The following is a 22,609-nucleotide window of genomic DNA, read 5'->3' as shown; positions in this document are numbered from 1 at the left end:
GATAATTTATCAAAAATGTCTATAATATTGTATTCAAGTGTTAAACTGAAATCCTAAAACTTTTGGTACACTTGGTACAACACTTGTGATTATTAACACAACTAGGGACCACTGGGAGACTCCGACCACCAGGTCTGGACTGTTAGCCTTTTATGGATTACTTCATACTTGTACAACTGGACAACTGTCAGCCATAACACATATTTATTTCTATAAAATATTCAGTATTCATTAAGGACATTTTAACTTTCATTGTATTAAGTTTGTAGCTTTTAAGTCACTTAAATATTTTAATAGGCCCAACTAAAGTCAAATGTTGAGTTTTAAATCTTCTGCAGCAATTAATTTCTGTTATAAAATGTTTGAAAAGCTTTGTTTCTTAGCACACTTGCCTCTCCCAAATAGTATAAATGTTAACTTGAAGAAATTCAAAAAATGAGACCTGGACAAACAAAATTTTTTCTCAGGTCACTCCAAAAAGAATATTATGATACATCAGCCATAGTTTGATGATAAAAAGTACAGTTAAATACTTAAGAATTTGCTTCTATAATTATTGTAGTTTGTGTAATCTTGGCATCTGGAAACTAGATTGAAATAATTAATAGTTATTTTTTTTTTTTAACACACTAAATTAATAGTTTATTGCATAGTTAAAATCTTTAGATATTATATTATATTATACAAGTAGAAATAGAAAAATTAAAAATATATTATTACTTCATATTGTTAATACATAAATAATTAAATTTAAACATAGATAATAAAAACAATATAAATCTAATTTTTTTTTATAACATTTTTAATTTCTCAAAACATAATATTAATTACTTTATATAATAAAAAAATTAGTCTTACAAAAAATACTATTTTTATGTTAATTTTGTTAATTTGGTAGATGGATTAAATTATTAATAATTATAAGTATTTTTTTTAAATATTTAGTGAGACCTAATATTAAAATTTAACATAAACAATCATGAAAAATGTCCTTTTATGACCTCTGGTAGAAAAAATCTATAATTTTAAATGGATCTTTACAATTGAAATAATATTATATTCTAGAAATTTGCTAAACTAACCGATTTAAAATAATCCCACATCATCCCGCACCGGAATAATGAACCATGTAAATGTGATATGGTCCAAACATCTGGTGCATTATTTTTCACACCGGTTTAGCCTAGCGAATTTCTAGATTGTACAGAGACTTTATTTTTATACTTTTATACTTTTATGTATAGAATAAAATTGTATTTGTTTAGTTGTTTTAATATTTAACAAAAGGAATGTATTAATTTCAGTAATTACATTATGTTACAAGTAAATTAATTAATTGTTTTTAAGATAACATTGAACAAATTGTTATACTATGCTAATAACTATCAATGCTTCTATTTTTTGCTTGTCTTATAACCACTAATCTTTTTCTTGCTTCTTCTAACTCTCTTTCAATTCTTAACACATCAGATCTAGCATCTATTTCTTGGGCCATACCACCAACCATTCTTTCATTTAATATAAGATTCTTGATTTCATCTGTTTTCATGGCTTGGCGAGCTGCACGAACTACATTTTCAGTTGCACGTTTCACAACATTACCTAAAAACAAAGTTTATTAAAAATTTGTGTTAAAAACAATTAATTTAAAACTATCACCAGAAGCTAGTAGACGCTTTGTAGCATCACTGTTTGGATCTGCTTTGACTTTGCATGCAACCAAAAGTTGTGTTGTGCAAGAAGCCACTTGATTAGCAGCAGATATAAGTTTGTCTTCGCTTGATAAACCTTCAATGATTTCACGAGCACATTCTACTAAACTATGAGTTGCTGTGGCAACCATTCTAGCTGCATACACTAATCCATCTACCCCTTCATCAACTCCGATTTCGTGTTGTGCAAGTGAAGCTGTTTTAACTAATGCACAGGTAGCAGCTGCAATTGATTTTACCGCTTCTAAAATTACTTCATCAGATTTCCAACAGGTTTCATCAACTTTGAATTCGTAAGGCCGAGGTTGAATCGTGTCGAGTTTTTTTACTGCTGTATCAATTGAAGTCGCTGAATCCAATAAATGATATTCTATAGTTTCAATGTGTTCCACAATCGTAATTAAATAATGTACCTTTGAAGACAGGCGCTGTGATACTTCTTCTAAAGCCCGTTTTGTAGTAGTACTAGGCCTTTTTGAATTTTCTAAAATTGTAGTCAAAAAAGTTTTAAATTCTTCGGCAACTTGACGTCCAGCATCCAAGACTTTTTCATTTAAATTCTTTCCTTGACAAGCGGTTAATAACTCTCTAACTGATTTATGACTTTCTTGTACAGCATTTCTGACATCGTTTGGTTTTCCTCTATAGACAATATCCAACATATTTTTAGTGGTTTCATCAATACATTTTGCAGACTGAATAAGTGATTCTGTTGTTGTTTCATAATTTGATATAATTTGATTCCTTTGCAAATCTTTTTCAATCAATTCAACTGTAGATTCCATAACATTAGAATTTTTTGTACGTTCATCATCCACTGATTTCACGGTTTTCAATAAAGAAGTAACATTAGTTACCAACACTTTTGCTTTATCTTTTAGTTCGTCCATAGATGGAGTTTCAAAACATCCCTTTATTAGTTCCCCGAGCGAACTAGCAACATCTTTTACAGCTGTTATCAATTGAATTTGAACTTCACGGTCATCTAATGAAGCTGCACCAGACTTCACAAGTTCTACAAGTTTCAATACCGTCGACACTGCGTTTTTAGAAGAATCATCCAATTGTTCTTTGGACACTCCAACACCTGCTACTAATGATTTGGTATTTTCCACCAATGTTTTGGAAGTTTTTAAGATATTTTCCCTATAGTCAGAAAATTTCTGTTCATTAATTTCCAGTTCCAAATTATTACTTTCAGACATAGTAGTATCAAGATCTTCTAAGACACCCGATATGGCTTCAGTGCAAGTGATTTCAATTGAAGTATATTGTTCCTCTGAAATGTACCCAGTTGTATAAGATGTAGCCTCTTGTGGAACTCTAAGAATTGCAGGTTTAGCAACAGATTCAGTATTTACTTTTTGACCATTACTTTCTATCACAATTGCTTTTAACGGACTTACTGTATCTTCCATCACTGTAGAATGTTCATTTGCATCAATTCCAAAATGATCCTTAGCTTCTTTTTTCTTCAAAATTATATCAATATAACCTGATATTAACTGTAGTATTTGCTCAGCCTCGGTGGTTTGAACAGAATAATAACGATCAGAGTAATCGCCAAAATCTAATGTAAATGTATGAGGAGAAGCTCCCCAGCGGCGAACACTAGTTAAAGGCCAATTTTGTAATATTTCTTTACTTCGTTCATCCAAACGCAACACAGACTCTTTAGTTACTCCAAGAATTCTAGGTACAAGTTTATTTTTACCTTTCATTTCCTCTTTAACTAAGAAAAATGTAACACCATATGTTGGAAGAGCTCGAACTGTTTTAGTGTATAAAACTTTAGCTTCAAGCTCAGGTAAATCAATATATTTCTTGTGTTCATTAAGTATTTTTTTTTCAATACCTTTATTTTTTATATAAGATTGTGGCAGGAATTCTTTTAAATCCACTAACGGAGGTTTGTGTTTAGTTTCATCATGATTACCAAATTGAATATGTGTTTGTAAGCCGGCTAACTGAATGGCAAGATTTTCAGTAACAGGATGAGTGCCTTTTAAAATGGCATCCCTTGTTTCAACGTATAATAAATTTAATTGAATTGGATCATGCGAATCTATGTTACCGTCTGAAAAGAAAAACTTGCGTTTTAATAAAACCCCTTCCTTCTCATCAATGCCCTGTTCTCGTAAACTTGCTCCTGGATTAATCCAATTAGTTTCTTCGTCTGTTTTTAACTTTTTGCGCAAATGTTCCATCTTATAATCGCGTTTAATTGAATTTCCTGCATTGGCATTATTTTCATCGCCTTCAGGAAATTCACGTACCAGACTGTACTCGTCATGGTTAGTTATGCCCAGCTTAGCACAAACTACAGCCATAAGGTTGGCAACGGGCTGAGTATCATCTATCATTAATGTTTTTAATGTCCCGTCAAGTGTGCTAACCTTCAATGGACGCACTTTCTTGCGATATTCAAGTAAGTCTCCATTTCGCAGTATATAATACTCGAAATTACGTGCAGGTTCAAGATATATGCCCTTTTTGGAATCTTCGTCGGCCAAGAACAATGTGTATTCTGACAGATGGTCAGATGATACTTTTCCGCTGATCTGGCAGCAAGCTTCATACACAGATATAGACGGATCGAATTGTCTCGTCTTTGTCACCCCGTCGTCCACAAACCGAATACGTAAAGAAAGCATAGCCATTGTCGTCGACGGTTACGACTAAATCACTGCTAAACATTCAACAAAAACGAACTTTCGTACCGTGGGTTTCAAACATAATGAAACAAGTAACAACAGGTGAACATTGCCTTTTATGGGCATTGCTAGGTGTGCACCTACTTTTCGTTTTGTAAATGCGATAATTAAATATGAATATTTTCCTAAGGTCAATAAATCGCGACGAGTAATTAAAAAATCTGTGTTTTTGTAAAGATGCATGTTGAATTATATTTAATAACAATAATAAATAATAATTTTAATTCGATTTGTATTCGTATTTTGTTGGCAAAATTACTGAACACATCAAATATCATAATTATGTTGTATTATCATAATATCATAGAAGTGTACTCGACTTGTTGTCCGACTTGTCCGTGCCCCGTGGTTACTCTCGTTATCTCGTATTTGTATTATGATATCTATTATCTATGAAAATAACCAAGGTAGATTGATCAAACTGCCTTTTATTCTTGAAATTTTTTTATTATCTATATTGTTCTGTGATATTAGCTTATCATTTATCATTATTAATTGAGATCGTGTTTAGATTCTAACTTGATCCGTGGTTTAGAAATTACTTCAAATTAGAACTTAAAGGTTGCATAATGAACTGATGAAGCATCATGACAAATTATATAGGTATGTCAGCAATTTACCAGTTTTGAAACAAATCCACCAACCTTATTCTGTGACGTAAGCATTTCTCCGCTTCTCATTGGTCACCGCCGTCTCTTCCGCAATAGCAACCGCCTCCGAAGACAGAAGACTCCACCGCAGTGGCGCACTCAAGGGGGGGGGGGCTTTGGGGCTTAAGCCCCCCCAAAATTAAATTATACATTATTATAGCAAATATAATTTATTTATTCCATGGGTCGATTCATTTCTTAATAGTCTTTCTGATCGATTTTTGAAACATAAAAATCTCCTTACAAGTTTTAAATGTCTTTTACCAACCGGACAAAATCTAACAGATAAACAAATTTCAAGTTTTAAATATCTTTTTGACTTTTATGAAAAATATATGCAACAAATTAGTTTTTCTGTCGCAAGGCCGAATTCGAATTGTGGTATGAAAAATTCAAAAACTGTGGCAATACTTTACAGCTAAACGCAACTGATGGCCTAAATTTATGTGATGTTAAAATATTTGAATCAGTATTTATACTTTTGAAAATATTTGCAACGTTACCAGTAAGTACAAGTACGGCCGAGAGATCGTTTTCCACACTACGGCGAATTAAAACCTATCTCCGAAACACAATGGGACAGTCACGTTTAAATGGTCTGGCAAATCTTCACATACATCGAGAAATACAAATTAAAGAATCCGAAATATTAAAAGTTTTTTCTGAAAAGGGACCCAGGAAACTTAAATTTTAAATTGATTTAGTTATAAATATAATTATAAATATTAAATACATAATAATATAACATTATATGGTGATAATTATTAAGTGATTATTTAAAAATTAATTTAAATTGTTTACTTGTGTGTAATTATTAAGCCCCCCCCCCCAAACAAAAATTCTGGGTGCGCGCCTGCTCCACCGCTCAAAATGTTGGAGAAATGCTACGTCACACACATGCGTATCACGAGTTGCTGACAAACCTATAAAATTTGTCTTGAGGTCATGAGCAAAATTTAAAAATATTCAATTCAAAGTATTTTTAAAAATTCGCTTTTTTGAAAAAAATGTAGTTTTTTAAGTTTTTAATCAATAACTTCAAAATGAACTTTGTCTGGGCTTTTTTTTTACATTCTTATAAAGCACCCTAAAATACACATTTTGAAAAAAAAATTTTAGTTATGGTTGGTTTACATTTAACATGAAAATAATGTTTGACTGAGTAAAATTATCGTGAGTTCTGTCCAGGTTTAAAAAAAATATTAGTTAAAGTTTGATTTGATGTCAAAAATCAGGATTTGATCCATCATTACTCGTATTGTGAGTCACCAAGAAAATAAAAAATGAATATGCTTTTATAAGCTATAATTTTAATCATTATAAGTTATATTATATTGAGAACTTTAACAACCTAACTCTACAAATAAATAATGATTTAAAAAATATAAAAACACATGTATGAAATAATTAAAGTATAAACCATAAACAATTATCATAATAATTATTTAATAATATTATGTAACGAAAACGATTAAATATTGAAGTTATACAGTAGTTCTCAGAAATAAATTATCGTATATTTGTATGAATGTTTTAGTCAGTTTCATTTTCTTTTGTTCTGATATATTTATTATTTAAATTTTAAATTATAGGGGTAGTGATATTATACAATTTAATTAATTGCAATCTGAATTATTAACAATTATTTTCATAGCTGTACTTATTGAAAAAATTATATTACATTTCTTTACTAAAGACGTACAGTTATAGATAAGTTATGTAAAAATGTAGTGAATACATTACTCAACATTAAACAGATTTATAATTGATCATTTTTTGTTAAACATCAATAATTATAATAATTTTATACAGTAATTATTTTAATTCTTCTAATTGATAAATTATTGACATTTGATAAGGAAAAGTGAAATAAAAATAACATTACTTAATATTTATGGACAAATGCCCAATTTGATACTACCTAATTGTAGAATAGACAAGTAATAGACTAAATAAAATCTTCATAGATAGATCTGAATAGATTAAAAAATAAGTGAAGCTACAATATTTTGGAAACTTGTTCAACTTAGTAGATATGATCAAAAGGGGCTTGTTAAATATTGATCATTCGATTCACGGGTTGATTTTACAGAAATTAAATGATTAACTGTTATTTTTTTTCAAATTGAATGTGGATTTATGTTATTATAGTGAAATCAAATTTTTTTAGTAAAATACTAAAGGAATAATAAAAAACACTTATCACTACACTATTTTACTCATATGTTTTCAATGGTCATCAACTTGTTGTAATTACATGAATTACGCTCTAAGTATTGTAAAAAATATATAACTGTATTCTAATAATTCAAATAACAGTATTGTTTAGTATATAATTTCTCAATCATGAGATTTTAAAAAAAGAATTAAATATGGTCAAATCACCATTATATAAATTTAACAACTTTAGTATGATTAAGTCATGGGACTATTTTTTCTTTTTAACTATCTCTATATATAGATTTTTGCAAAATTTGTTAGTTAAAATATTAAAATATTGAATTATAAACTTAAAGAGAAATAATTGAAGTACCGATTTAAAAAGTGACACGAGATAATACTTTAATGCAATATGAAAATATATAATAGGGTGAAGTCCAAGACAAACGCACTCTCAAATTAATGTAATTTTAAAATAGTAGTTTAGAGCACCAATATCCAATTTGTGAAATTAATTAAACATTGATTTCATAATTTAATATAATATATGCAGTGTTCGGAACATTTACTAAAAAATGAACTCGTTCATTTAATTTTTTTTTTTTATGAATCGTTAGCCTGCAGTCATTATAAAAATTAAAAACCCATAAACATATACCACTCAACCAAAAAATAAAAATACAATTTAGACTTTAGAGCATATACAATTTATAAAGTATCTGAATTAATTTTTAATAACTGACACGTTATTTGAGTTACATTTTGATAAGGATTTCCTAGTGATACGATTAAGCGAATACTGGGGTACTTATTATAATAAACTGATTAGGTTTATAACAAATTCGCGGGAATCATAATATTATTGTTGTTGTATGTCTAGCCGGGGACACTGGAATTTCACGTATTTAATTTATATATTTTGCAATCAAACAAATATTATAGGAATTATAATGGGAAAAATGAAAATAATATTATTATAATATAATTAATTTATATATTTTTTACATATAATATTTGTTAAATGGTAAATAAATTAAACGTTTTAAAAATCGATCAAATTTGTTAAAAATATAAACGTTGTTCATGTTCTATTTGCAAAAAACGAGTGACGTTCACTATATATGAACGTGCATTCATGAGCGACTTTCTTTCCAAACACTGAATAAATGTTGCTAAATTACTGACCAATCATGTATTCTAACATATAAAACTTGTCAAATGCTTACAACAACAATGATCACAACAATGAAACATCATCACAATATTATACACGTGTATAAATATATTTGATTGAAAACAAATAATAAAATACATTATTGCATAGACTATTTCATATTATAACAACCTCTTGAGGCCCTAACAACAACAACAAAAAATAGTTATAAATTTCTAAAATATTACTTTATAAAAATTAAGAGCACGGATACATTGATCAAATTATGTACTAGATTTTATTGCAGTCATACTGACAGTACAGATGATAATATAAACAAAGATCCCTTGTGCGAGTAAATAACGAGTGGCCAGGCAGTAGGAAGGAGAAAATTTTACTTTGGAATAAGATACACCAATCGAACAGTGTTCTTCTTAGTTTAGAAACTTTCTTCATAACCCATAGTCATTGTCCACAATAGCGGAGAACTGTTGGTGATTGTAACAATTGGTTCTCCATTAAATGTATTACTACTACTGGTAAGTCCTCCCATTTCCATCAGGGTTCCACCTAAAATAAATAATAAAACTTAGTCTTTTTTGAAAAAAAAAATTGTATAGCAAACATAATTCGTTCACAGTCGGTACAATTAAAAATAAGTCATATGGGCCTTGAAGCATTTTAAAATAAAAGCAACCAATGTTGTTCATACTTAGCCCTTAATAAATCATAATTAGACTTATCACAAAACAATCATTAAAAAAAGCTTTCAATATAAAATATTTAAAATAAACCCCTTTTTTCTTATTCATAAGAAACAATAGTAATTTGTAATCTAACAACACTTACTACTTATAGTTTTATTACTTATTACTTTTTTGTCACAAATAAAAAGCTATACGGAGATTATTGTTATCAGGCCCAGATTAAGGCATAAGCAGGGTAGGCTAAAAACTATGATTGACAGATGATTAAAGGGCTCCATCCACCAGAATTTATTCAATACAAAATACAAATTATCTTTTTTTATTAAAGTACAAGAATTTATAATTAATTTAATTTAACTGATAGATTAGACTGTATCAATACCTAAAATCATATAGTTGTTGTTATTTAATTTAATTTAAATATTTTATTAGTCATACCATAGAATAGCAGTATTTTAAATGTGTTATATTTATATAGATATTTAAAATAAAATAAACCAATTTAGTTTTATTTAATTTTTATTCATATCTGTCCATTAAGTAAAAACTATTATTTTATTACTTGCTCAAGTTGCATAATGGTAGAATATTGTTTATTAAATGAAAAATGTAAAAAGTAGGCTAGTAAAATAAGGGCACCAAAATTTACTCAGCTAATGGGCACTTAAGTAGGTCTTAATCAGAGTCTGATTGTTATAAAAAAATCTAGTTTATTAGATATAAGAAATTATAATTCTTGAATCCGTGTATTTTATACTTAACAGTGTAGCTATAGCAAGAAATATAAGGACTGTATTAGGTCTGCCAAAGGAATAATAATAAAAATTATGAATTTAAGTCGCTCTCTAAGTTTAAAGTTTTAATTTTTAAACAGTCAAAATTGATTTTGAAGCACGGTTTTAGAATAGGTTAGGTTAAGCTACAAAATTATACATTGTTTCACGAAGTATTATTAAATCAATTAATGTACTAAATACTAATTACTTTTATATAGTGAAGACAACTGCCCTTTTTCCTGAAAATGTTTTCGAATAGTTCAAGTTAGTGAATTATTAGCAAAAATTGTAAAGAAAAATAATTATTAAAAATCTTATAAAATTGAAAAAAAAATTGTTCCATTGTGAATAGTGTTATATAACTTTTATTTACATATTATAAAATATATTTAGTGACTACACTCAAAAGTTGTTTATCATTTGATAACCCATCTAAGTATTTTAATATTTTTAATTGTATACTTACATTGGAAAAATTATGATTTTTTTTAAAATATTTAAAATTAATACCTTAAGTTTTTTTTTTACTAAAAATTGTGTGGTTTTATATAAGTAATATAAAATTATACTATTATATAATCAATTACACCACATACTGAAATATTTCTCAAAAATTATTGATATTTCAAGAAGCATACATTTTTAGTGGGACAAGATTAGTTATTTATAAGTTAGTTTTACCAAATTTAGACTGTGGACAATTCCCCCCAATATGACATCCTCATTATAGAACATACAAAATGCTACAGAAAGAATACAGGTTTAAAAAATAAAATACGTGAAGGTTTCAATAATAAATAAAAAAATTTGAGAACTCAGCATCTAATTTTTTTTAAAGCAATCGGTGTTTAAATTTATTAACTATTATTGAATTGATAAATATCCAAATAGGTTTGATTTGAAAAAATACTTAGTAATAATAAAAGAATCAGAAATCATAGTTTTTACTAAATATAGAATTTTTGTGACGGAATATTTAGCAATTTTTTTATAATCCAAATCATTTAATTATTACAAGATACTTTAATACGCTAAACCATAATCCTATGACATATAGGTCATAGGCGCAATTTGGGTTAAATTTATGGGGGTACTAGATTTATGTCGAGTTAAGTGGTCAGTAGGAGGCCCCCGATACCCCCTCCTTCTCACAACTTATTTTTTACATCTTCCCAATAATCTTAATATAAACAATTACTAATAACATAATACACTTTTATCTATATTATTATTCTGATAGGTACCTATGCATAGGTAATACATCTATTATTATTATTATTATTATGAAAATGATAAGGTCTTAGAAATAAATGTTTCCAAATACATATGGCATAATATCAGTTAGTAAAGATTCGATGATGCTATCAAAAATTTGGGGGTACTAAGCACCTCCAAATTGTGCCTACGATATAGGTATAATTGTAGATCAACCTAAACTATTCTACAACAAATATTGATGCGACATTCCTTCCACATTATATAATTATAATGTATAGAATCTCAGAGCCCATAGAAATTTTTTTAAAGTCATATTTATAGTTTATCTAATCTAAACATTACTTATTATTTTTATAAATATTTTAGTTAAAAGTAAAAACTAAATTTTATTTTATCTATTAGTATATTTACAATATGATGGAATTAAAACAGTTTTAGATGTATGTTTGCTAGTAAATAAAAAAACAACTCAAACTATTAATAAGAAAGTGAGAAACCGTGAATTTGAAATTGTCTCAACACCACCATATAAACATAATAAATGAGATGATCAATCAACAACAAAAAATATATACATTTAGGAACTAAAATATTTGGAAATTTAATTTCCTACTCTAGCTCAAAACTTATGTTAAATAACATATTTAATCAATGTCAGAAGTAAAAACAGGAATGATAGCAACCTACCAATCCATTTAACACATTTTAAATAAACAAATTTTACATTATATAATATGAAAATTGAATCCAATACAGTATACTGACTATTCTACTAACATTAATTTTATTGGCGAAATATAGCGCATGATAATAGCTAAATAGAAGGTAAATCAACTGTTAAACTATCCAAAATACCTACACATTAACAATAAATTCTTTTATTCAGCTGACAAACCAAACTATTGATCTCAAATAAGACAAATATACCAATAGTTTAGTAATAGCAATTGAAAATAATTAAACTATGGCAAAAAGAAGGTAACACGACTTACTTAAATTCCATTTGAGTCCCGTCGTTGTACATTCGTTGCATGCAGAACCCATTGGAAAAAAGCCTACATAATTGTTCTCTGGATGCAACCTGAGGGACTGAGGAACATGAATACGATGTGTACCGGCCTGAAGCAACCAGGTCAATGAATTTCTTCCCAGCAGATATATGTCTTCGTTGAAGTAAAGGTCTTTGGTCTTTGACTTGTACAAAGTGTTTAAATTTGACAAGAAATGATCGACTCTATGACACATGTTTACCATGACAATAATAGAATCTATTGATTTACAATTCTCTAAAAAAAAACAACTTTGAGCATGATAGTATTACAAGTGGCTCACAAGAGTATATATAATTACTTGCTGAGTATTTTTTAACCTCTTTAAGAGCTTTGGTGAAGTCGGTCTCATCCTGGCTGGGCGTAGGAATGATTTTTGAACCCATCGACACAAACTGCTCGACGACAGCAGGGTTGGCCGAATCCAGATCACCGGTAATGAGGTCAGGGAATTTCAAGTCATCAAATGAGTTCTGTTTGACAAAACTGTGCCATTTGTTGGTGCCACCGTCGACAGTCACTCGGAGCCAGGCTGGAAACAAAGTAAAAACAAAAACCTAATTATGATGATAGGTGGTCGTGGATGCTCACATGCTAATACCGTGACAGAAACACTCACAGTTGTTCCACAGATGCCGCACCAGCTTTGGCGGATTTTCAATGCTGGTGTTCAGGACGACCACGGCCGTGTCCTTCAGTCGCAAATCCTCCAGGGCCGGCCACCAATCTCTTGTCTTAGGGGGATCGGAGATCATAGCCAACGGACCTGCAAAATATGCCGTCCACCGACGCGTAGTAAGACCTCTTCAGTAGGTAGTAGGTTTCTACTAAAACAAGCACTTATCACCGTCACTACGTCGGAATGATTATGCGACGCATGCAATTGTGAACTATCTACCGACTACGCACAGACTACGCGAACACTAACCTCGTAAATTACAAATTTTCGTTAGCCAAATGCCAATGGCACGCGGCGTTTTCATACGACTTACGAACGAGTAAATAGAACGATATACGAATGGCGATGGCGGGCGACTGTTTCGTTTAAATGTGTAACACGCACTACGCATAACCGGTCGCACGCCGCAGACGGCCACCGCCACTTCTGACGACCATTAGCGTCATATAAACTCTTTTTAATTTACTAATGGATTTCCAAATCGGAGCAATTATTGTAATTTAATATTTATATTATTATTTATTTGTAATAATAAAATAACTGATAAGCAGACGGTGTACAATCATAGATAAAGTCATAAGTGAATATATTATTATATGTACAGTGTAGCAGTGTACACTTCACTGACTATTGACCATAGTCACTGATGACTGTTGTTGTATTTCGAAATAAGAATACACCTTTCACTGAAAACATGTGCCGTTCGATCACCGTGACGTCGATACAGAAAGATTAAATTCGTGGTTGTTCGTCAGTGACGTCACCCATCCAAGATCAAACTTTATCAGACTTTACTAGGAACGTTATCGGTGTGACAACATTCGGTTCAAACCTTAATTATGGTTAATTCTGCTACTATTACCGCCGTTATCCAGTTATCAAACCCGCCAAATTTATAATCCTACATTCCAACTCCATGGACTAAGATATATTATCTTGTCTGTGTCCTAACTTTGTCTGTTGTACTTTTTCTGTGTCCTTACTCCCACAGTCCTACCCTTACGGTACGATAACAAAGATCATGAACGTATAGAATCCGAATATTATTATTCTTTTAAGCATTACAATATTGGCCCGGACAGCTGATGGGCCTATGCACTATGCAGACGAAGGGATTTCCCTATCCACCCAAACTGGTGATCGTTAGAATTTGGGGACATTTTTTATCGTTCCAATTGCAGCCTGCAAGCCGAACTTCAGACCCCTTCTCAATGATCTAACCACCTTATTATATTTAACCACCTTGACCGTATAATATACTATATAGCTATATAGACAGAACTTAATACGAATAGTATACGGAATGATTCTTTTAAAGTTTAAATTTTAGATAATTACAATAATTATCGAGATTATTATATTATAGATAAGTGATAACACTATAACAGATTTAGATAGATCATTCATTAGTACTTAGTGCAAATAGTCAAATCTTATTCTCGTGACAGACGACAGTAGTTTTAGTTAAAGTTATAGTTTAATTTTTAGGTATAGGATTATGATGGTGCCGATCATATTATATACAATAATGAAAATATTTTTGAAATAATAAAAGTTAATGTTGGTCAAGGTATAGGCACCTAAAAAAATGAATCGTAATAAATACAATATCAGCGATTACACTGAAATTAGATGTTATGTTGCCATGTTGATACATTCATGTTATTAAAAAGTGAAAATACATATTAAATATGGACTATCTAACTAGGCAGCTATTCAATGCGTATTTTAAGACTAAGAATTGGCCATACAAATTACAAAGTTAATTGCACGTCATGATTACTTGATGCGGAATATTGGAATGCAAAATCCAGAAAGTAAGCCACCTACTTAATGTGACATGTTTAACACTAACCCAGTTGTTTCAAACTGATATGCCGCGAGACGCAAATAACCTTGTGGTGTGCCGCGAGCGTTGAAACTAATTTTTTTTTTATTCTGGAGGTGACCGAAAACGTAAAATCATGTGTGTTTAACTTTGAAAGAGTAGTTAGGTAGGTATCATAGCGTGTCGTGATTCCAAGAAAACTTTCATGAGATAATAACAAGATTGTACATTTGTGCAATTGGATCGACTATTCACTATTGAATATTCTATTTATAGTTGTATACGATGTATACGTTTTTATTTTGTACTGTGTTGTGTGTAGTATTTAGGTACTTTATTTTTTTTATAGCTTATCGGCAGACGGTGACAAATTATTAAGATTAAGTTTATTGGTCGTTAGTTGCACACATCTGCAGATGTCCACGCTCTGTACTTAGGTACTTGTTGTATCGTGAAAGGCCCATAGATACAGAAATGCATCGTGCCTTACAATATGTACGGCCGTACGGGCGTACGGTTCGAGGGTATCTGAAGGAAAAATCAAAAGTCGAATCGACCCAAAATGTGGTCTGTTTGGGTGAATTGTGAATACTTGTACCAAATACCAATACCGTTTGGTCGAATGTTTTTTCCCGCAAAATACCGTTTGAGCAAATAAGAACAGTGGTGGCGATCCTTGATACTTCGGCAACAAGTGTAACATAATTAAAAACAAAACAATACTAAATACAAATTTTGAAGTAAATCATTTTTAGAAAAAAACGTAGTATTTACCTACCTATAATGTTATTTATATTAACTATCCAACTATATAATAAATTATAATCAAAATAATACCAACAGTATGTGTTGACTTAGATTATTGCTATTTTAGATTTGGAGCAAAGCAATACCAATTTTTGAGAAATTAGATTTTATATTTTTGGTGTAACTTGACCGTCGATCCTTTAAAATTCCCCCAGATTATTTATTTATTTAATTTAATATCAAAATAGATTACTAGTCCTCACTGAGTTTAAACTCGTGTGGAGGCCTAGAACTTAGAAGTTATCTTATTATTATTATTCTACATTATTATACATTTAACATTATATATATGTAATACATTATACATTTTTAAAGGAATATGTTTTTCTTCTTCTTATCATTAACTAAAACACACAATAAACAATCATGATAAAAATTCAAATTATAAAATAAAACCGAAAAAAACACAAACAAATTGGGTGATGTATTTTTTGAATATTGGAAGGGTCATAGTAGCAGTTATAATTATTATTATTTAAAATAAGATCTACACTCATACACAATAATTTCTCTATATTTTAAAACAAACTAATATAACTCACGGATATTAATGTAAACTGTAAAGTGCCCAAAATATCACAATTTCCCGACTTCTCGAGTACCGACTACATACACTCTTTGTGCAGAGGCTCACGCAATATCCTAAAAAAAATTTCAGTATGCAAAAAGCTCGCCACGACATTCGAAAAACAAAAAACCTGTAAGACGTATCTCCTCTTCCATTCCTAGACCATCAGTTAACTTCGTGGAATCTTCCAAATGAGGGACTCTCGCCCTGCAGTTCCACACTTCCACTAGTAAACGAACATACGTCTAAATGTATAATATTATGCTGATATTGCAGCCGACCAACTTACGAACTACCAGCCGTATTATCAGATAACATCTATATATTTATTTATCAACGAGTATAAATTCATCATTAATCCATTGGTTAAATTATTATAAACGTCTGTTTTAAATAAATGTTTACATTCAATCATATCGATCTCCTAATATTATTATAATATAACTATTAACTTAGTATTAATAGTATTATACCTTTATATATATTATATAATAATATAGATAAGTACTATATGTCTATATAGCGTTATTTAATCTATAACAATTTTCTTGTTTAACCAATGGCCAGAGCTGCCGCGGTCTTTATGTTTAAAAAAAAAATTTCTTGTTTTATCATAGTATCTTTAAATTATGTTTCATTGTTATTATAATAACTAGGTACCTATACTATACATGTTTTTATCTCGATCTATTCTAAAATCTGTATTATTAATTATTATATTGATATTTTATTATTAATTTCTTGCTAGGCTGTAATAACTTTTCATTTATATACAATATATATTATTGGTAAGGTATCATAGTCCATTAACTACTCAAGAAAAAATCCTTACTATAATATGTATTTGCATAGTGACGTAGTATAAGTGTATAACAGAATGTGTTACGATCACCGGACTTGGTGTGCCATGATCATTTTTTGAAAGATAAAATGTACAGATTTTCCAAAAAGATTAAAATCCTCTACCTACTCTAACCTACGGAACAAACCAGCCAACGGTGAAACACAAATACACAATTTAACCGAGTATTATCTACCTATAACCTTTATTTTTGTCTCATGTCGTCAATATAAGAAACAAGGAACAGAGAGTAATAATGTAGGTACTTAGGTATATCGTATATACGTACTTTAAGATGATGTCATCGCAATATTTGTTTTCTCTCTCAGACAGTCAGACACTCAGACCCACTCGCGACATGGATAAAACACTTTTACCTAAAATCGTTATTTATGATTTTTAAGTAATCTCAGAGTAAAATTATCTATTACAAAAATTATAGAAGATAACATCTTTGAAGGTTTGTCATACAGGTTTTATATTTTATTATTATTTGACTTTGAATTCGACTTTCAAAATAAAAAAATAAAATTTGTAAATTTAAATGATGTTTAAATTGTTTGGGACAATATTTAAGCAAGTCGATAATGACATACCCTCAAAAATATTATTATCTATATTCTATCATTTTTGCAATGGGTAATTTTACTCTAATTCTACTCAAAAATACAATAAAAATTATTCTGCGTTAATATGTTTTGTCTATGTTGAATGGGCCAAATATTTCTAATAATACGCTGACATCCTCTTTACAACAGCACAAAGCCTGGGACTTCATAAATATTAAGAAATTATTTATTACTCATTACATTTAAATTACATTTAAAAAAAAAACAATCTGTATAAATCAATTTAGAATTTAAAAAAAAAAAGGTGGATAAGTGGATGTCGCTCTGCTGTACAGTAGGTTACAAGTGAGTCACTGTAATGGATGGTGTTAAATTTGAATTCAATGATATAATATCATTGTATAAGAAAAACGATTCTGAGCGAAAACGGTCAGTCAGCCTATGATATTACCAAGTATATTTGATGATATTATTGTGAATAAAGTAATTTATATATAACCTATTTACGTGGAGCCTTGTCTTAAATTTTCAATCCTTAGCCATAAAAGTTAAACATTTTATAAATTTTTAACTACAAAGTAATTAATAAATTATAAATTTGATAAATGTTGTCAAAATTTGAACTTTAAATGCTTATAAAAAAAAATTGTGCCTATGTATTTTTAATATTTTTCAACTGCTATTAGAACGATAAATTAGGAGCCTTATATTCAATTTTCACGCTTTTTTACCCAACAAAAAAATTTTTATTGATATTTATAGAAAAAAAAACTAAAAAAATTGAAAACTCACAATGTCCGTAAACCGCTCAAAAAGAGTCAAAATATTTTCAAAATTTTATGGTGTATAGAAAATGCTAATATAAACATTCAATGAAATTTTCAAGTATCTACAGTCATTCGTTTTTTAATTACAATAAAATAAGAAAATTGTTACATGAGAAATCGGAGTGAATATCAAATGTTGTAAAAATATAAATTTCAGACGCTCATAAAAATTTAATTTAAGTTTATTGTAGACATTTTTTTTTTGATAAAGGTAGACAAACTTATGAGTAATCTTATATTACATTTTAAAATTTTAGATTTAAAAAGAAAAATGTTTATGAATTCTCAACTCAAAATAATTTGCTAATTTTCGTGATTTTTCCGTATTTTGTCAAAATTTGAACTTTAAATGCTTATAAATAAAAACTGTGACTAAGGATTTTTAATTTTTTTCATCTGCCTTTGAAACAATAACTTAGGAGCCTTTTATTAAATTTTCAAGCTTTTTTACTCAACAGATAAAATTTTATTGATATTTATAAAAAAAAAAACTAAAAAAATTGAAAACTGACAATGTCCGTAAACAGCTCAAAAAGAGTCAAAATATTTTCAAAATTTTATGGTGTATAGAAAATGCTAATATAAACATTCACTCAAAATTTCATGTCCCTACGGTAATTTTCTCAAAAACAGATTTTGCGTAAAAATTCCCGTTTTTCCTTAATTTTTCTTTTGTTTTTCACGTCGCTTTTGAAAACTATTGGGAAATTTTTACTTTTCACCCCCCAAAGTACCAACTAGATTCACTTTCCTATCAGAAAAGTTAAAGAAAATCCAAGCACTTTTACTGTCCTAAAAGGTGATGACAGACACAAAAATAAAAAAATAAAAAAAAATAAAAAAAATAAAAAAAAAACACACATTATTGTAAAATCAATACATTCATCGCTTCGCTCAGAATCTAAAATGTAAATAGAAATTATAGTTAATAATCACGGTTGTTAAGTTAACCCTTTGAGTGCTGAATTAAATAATCCTATGGCATATGATGTGTATTGTGTATCAAATGAAAAACAAACATTTTTTTTATATTGAAATAGTGAAATTTTTATGGGAGTTTACGAATGTAATATAATAATTAATAAAACATTAAACATAAAGAAAAAATTTTAATAGTCGCGTTGTTACGATTTTGTAAATAATGAAATACCTATTACCTATACACACCTTCCTATACGGCTATACTTAAAACACACATTCACATTGCCATCAAATTCAAGGCCATTTCAATTTAATCATATGTACTCTTGTTGGTAAATAATTACTTGGGTAGATACTTTAAATAGGTAAGTATTATTGTTAAAAGTATAGGAATAACTACACGTTATTATTTAGGTAATATATTAATAAAATAATATCTGTAATATAGATACGGTATTAATGATTTATATTCTAAAAACGATATAGTTTAATAAATAGAAAGGGTATGATGAATGTACTTTTTAAAATCAGCGGAATCATTATATATTAATATATAGTTATTACTTATTACCTACTTACACAATAATTGCTAAATCAAATTACCAAAACAATTTGGCACGATTCCTATTGTTACATATGTGAACAAGGAAGTAAGTAAAATTTTAAAATTAGGTCACTATAATTGAAGTAACATGACTAAAATTAAAACAAAAAGAAAATAGACATGAACAATGTAAATCGGTTAGGTACATACATAATATATTTTAAGACCAAAACATTGTCAATTGTTTATAAAAATATATCTCGTTTAAATTTTTAAAATTAAATAATTCGCAGACCTACATTAAACACGTCCTAAAAACAATCAAGTAATTATAAATAACATTATAGGATTATATTATAATGGTTAAAATTATACACAGTTTTTGGTATACATCTCAAATAAAAGTGAGTATTAATAAATAATAATACATAGGTAAACGGAATCGTGGAGTGGCATTCTTTAATACTATGAATAAACTGTAGGTATAGTCACTACCTATGATCCATTAATAAAAATATACTTGACCTAAATATGAGTTCCCGGGCATAATCAGAAGTCTTCAAATGTTTATTGTTTTATAAGGATTTTTTACTTCAAACATTTAGGTGTACAATGTTAACTTCTCGTATCAATTGAAAATTGTAAGTACTGGACTATCATAATATCATAGCTTGTAAATAATAGCATGTATTAATGTATTATCATTTATTTATGTACCTGGCCATTGTTTAGTAAATTTATACTGCGTGTCCACTGCCTCCTCAGTCCTCCCTTAAAAATAGTAGAAAATCAAAGTTCCCCAACAACCCGCCCAGCTTTATCCAGATACCCCACTTTTAACAATGAGACCATTTCATATTTAAAATAATCGAAGGTAAAATTAATTTGAACTCTGCAGTTTACCACTAATCTTTGTTTAGAAAAATCTATAGGTACATAAATAATTCGTTATCTAACATACCAATTCCATGATAATTGAAATTAATTGAACACAAAAACTAAAACCAGAGATACTTACTCTGCTGTAGTGCTGTATATTATTTTTGGAATGTACCTCGTTGAGTAGGCCACTAATCACTATAAGAAATGTGTTAAATTTGAACTCAAAGATGAATTATTGTATACGAAAAACGGTTCTGAGAGAAGGCTGCGTGTGGTATGTCAGACTCTATTTCTAAGGGTATTTTACAATAGTTATGTTATTAATTAAACTATACTTAAAGTAATTTATTTTTAGTAATACGGTCAGTGGCGTGCCCTGCGGAGGTAATGGGTTATATCCGCTTATTGTCCCATAAATGCCCTTATGTGTGTCTTTGATACTACCACCATAATTCACTTTAATGTATTATTATTTATTACTTATAACCCCCCCCCCCCCCACCAGCCTTTAAAAATCCCTGTGCACACCACTGAATACTTGAAGTTTGAACTAACTAACAATATCATCGTGTAGGTATATTTTGTATAATTAATTAATATTATATTATAATATCATACAATATATTTTTTAAGTTTTAGCTTAAATAACTTAATAGTTAGTCAATATTAACGTACCGTAGAATGGTGTAATACGTAAATAGTTTCATAGTACCTATAAAGCTTACAATAAAATAAGTCTGAACTAGGTACATCAAGTAACGTAATCAATTTTGTCAAAAACTTATTGCATGATGAATTTTTGTCACGCCTGCGCCGAAAGTTTGGTTTTCGATAGCGGTCGAAGCGTTGGAAAGAGTCCATTTTCCGTCCAGCGGACGGTAAAGTGGGAATCCCTATTAGTGCCGGGCGGTAAAGTGGAAATCCCCAAAAGTGCTACGCGCACATTTCACGCGCGACGTGCGTATACCCTGCACAAACAGTCACTGAAATCTATACCACGGTCATCGGTTCCTTAAAAATTATAAACTTTTGGTTACATCTCGTCATCATGTTATATATAACCTCCATGCGTGACGCTTAAAATAAATAAAACCAAATCGTTTCTTTCATGAAATATATTGTTGTCGTATAATTATGAGTTGTTGCATAGATCCCTGCATTACCTTTGCCGTTATCGGTGGGGTTATCGATGAATGCAGAGGCGTGACAAAAAATTGTATGTGTGGCTCGTGCGGGAAGGCAATTTCAGTCTTGGGCGAAATGCGGCACACGTCGCCCGCGACTGAAATAGCTCACTTCCCGCCCTTGCCACACAATATACTATTTCATTAGATCCAATTTGCTAAGCAATTCCCAAAAACAGCGGTAGCCTGAAAAATTCTCAATCGATACAGGTATAACTGGTGTTACATTCAATACAGTACTAAGTAGCCAGAAAGCCAGAAGGCACAATTTATTATTATTTTGTTTCAATTATAATATTAATACATGGGGGACGGAGTGGCCGAGCGGATTAAGGCGTCGGTTGCGACGCACACCGGCACCGGTTCGATGCCGGCTGCGGGTGGCATTTTTCTTCAGGCAATTCACGGTGTCCGCGGAGAGAAGTGCCGCCATCCCCCACCCGGGCATGGTAGATACCTGCGGTTGCCCACTAAAAAATCTGCCAAACCAAAACACACGTGTTTAAACTAACAGTACCCTCCCCCGCAGTAAAAAAAACCACCTATTGGCCTAAGTCGCCGCAGGTTAATTAATAAAAATAAAAAATAAAAAAATATTAATACATTAAACTATTTACCTCTCTTGTTCTGCAGGTATATTCGAAGACTATTTTGTTCAACAATAAAAAAATAACTATGAAAGTGCAATTCCGCGTTATTCTATTATACGAATCTACGCTCGTTACCGTGCAATATAGCATATAATAATTAATAAGCAATAGGTAATATATGACACGAATAATAATTATGAGTTGATCCAAGAAGAATTGACGTTTTGACA

General features: G+C 29.8%; 2 protein-coding genes across 3 annotated transcripts; both read right to left on the bottom strand.

Annotated features, from left to right (window-relative positions):
* Window positions 1–694: 694 nt before the first annotated feature.
* LOC132950824 (talin-1-like) lies at window positions 695–4,881 on the bottom strand. Its single transcript, XM_061022404.1, has 2 exons — window positions 1,660–4,881; window positions 695–1,602 (listed from the first exon to the last, which is right to left on the bottom strand). The coding sequence occupies exons 1-2, from the start codon at window positions 4,370–4,372 to the stop codon at window positions 1,376–1,378; spliced, it is 2,940 nt and encodes a 979-aa protein (XP_060878387.1). The 5' UTR covers window positions 4,373–4,881; the 3' UTR covers window positions 695–1,375.
* Window positions 4,882–8,489: 3,608 nt separating this feature from the next.
* LOC132950534 (thiamin pyrophosphokinase 1) lies at window positions 8,490–22,609 on the bottom strand. 2 transcript variants are annotated; one of them, XM_061022035.1, is made up of 5 exons: window positions 22,407–22,609; window positions 12,759–12,905; window positions 12,441–12,671; window positions 12,083–12,376; window positions 8,490–8,959 (listed from the first exon to the last, which is right to left on the bottom strand). In XM_061022035.1, exons 2-5 carry the CDS (start codon window positions 12,892–12,894, stop codon window positions 8,829–8,831), a joined length of 792 nt encoding a protein of 263 aa, XP_060878018.1. In that variant the 5' UTR covers window positions 12,895–12,905; window positions 22,407–22,609; the 3' UTR covers window positions 8,490–8,828. The 2 variants fall into 2 exon arrangements, with proteins under 2 accessions (XP_060878018.1, XP_060878017.1); XM_061022034.1 differs by lacking the exon at window positions 22,407–22,609 and adding an exon at window positions 13,068–13,542.

The sequence above is a fragment of the Metopolophium dirhodum genome, chromosome 8, assembly GCF_019925205.1.
Source record: "Metopolophium dirhodum isolate CAU chromosome 8, ASM1992520v1, whole genome shotgun sequence".
In the NCBI taxonomy this organism is placed as follows: Eukaryota; Metazoa; Arthropoda; class Insecta; order Hemiptera; family Aphididae; genus Metopolophium; species Metopolophium dirhodum.
This window is presented reverse-complemented; position numbering and strand designations above follow the sequence as displayed.

What these genes read in the sequence shown, in the direction of transcription:
- LOC132950824 (XM_061022404.1), bottom strand. Translation starts at nt 4,372, where the DNA reads ATGGCTATGCTTTCTTTACGTATTCGGTTTGTGGACGACGGGGTGACA. An exon ending in AAAGCGTCTACTAGCTTCTG is followed by an intron (nt 1,603 to 1,659) that starts GTGATAGTTTTA and finishes CTTTGTTTTTAG; the next exon opens with GTAATGTTGTGAAACGTGCA.
- LOC132950534 (XM_061022034.1), bottom strand. Translation starts at nt 13,209, where the DNA reads ATGCGTAGTGCGTGTTACACATTTAAACGAAACAGTCGCCCGCCATCG. An exon ending in GAAAATTTGTAATTTACGAG is followed by an intron (nt 12,906 to 13,067) that starts GTTAGTGTTCGC and finishes CATATTTTGCAG; the next exon opens with GTCCGTTGGCTATGATCTCC. An exon ending in GGGACTCAAATGGAATTTAA is followed by an intron (nt 8,960 to 12,082) that starts GTAAGTCGTGTT and finishes TATTTATTTTAG; the next exon opens with GTGGAACCCTGATGGAAATG.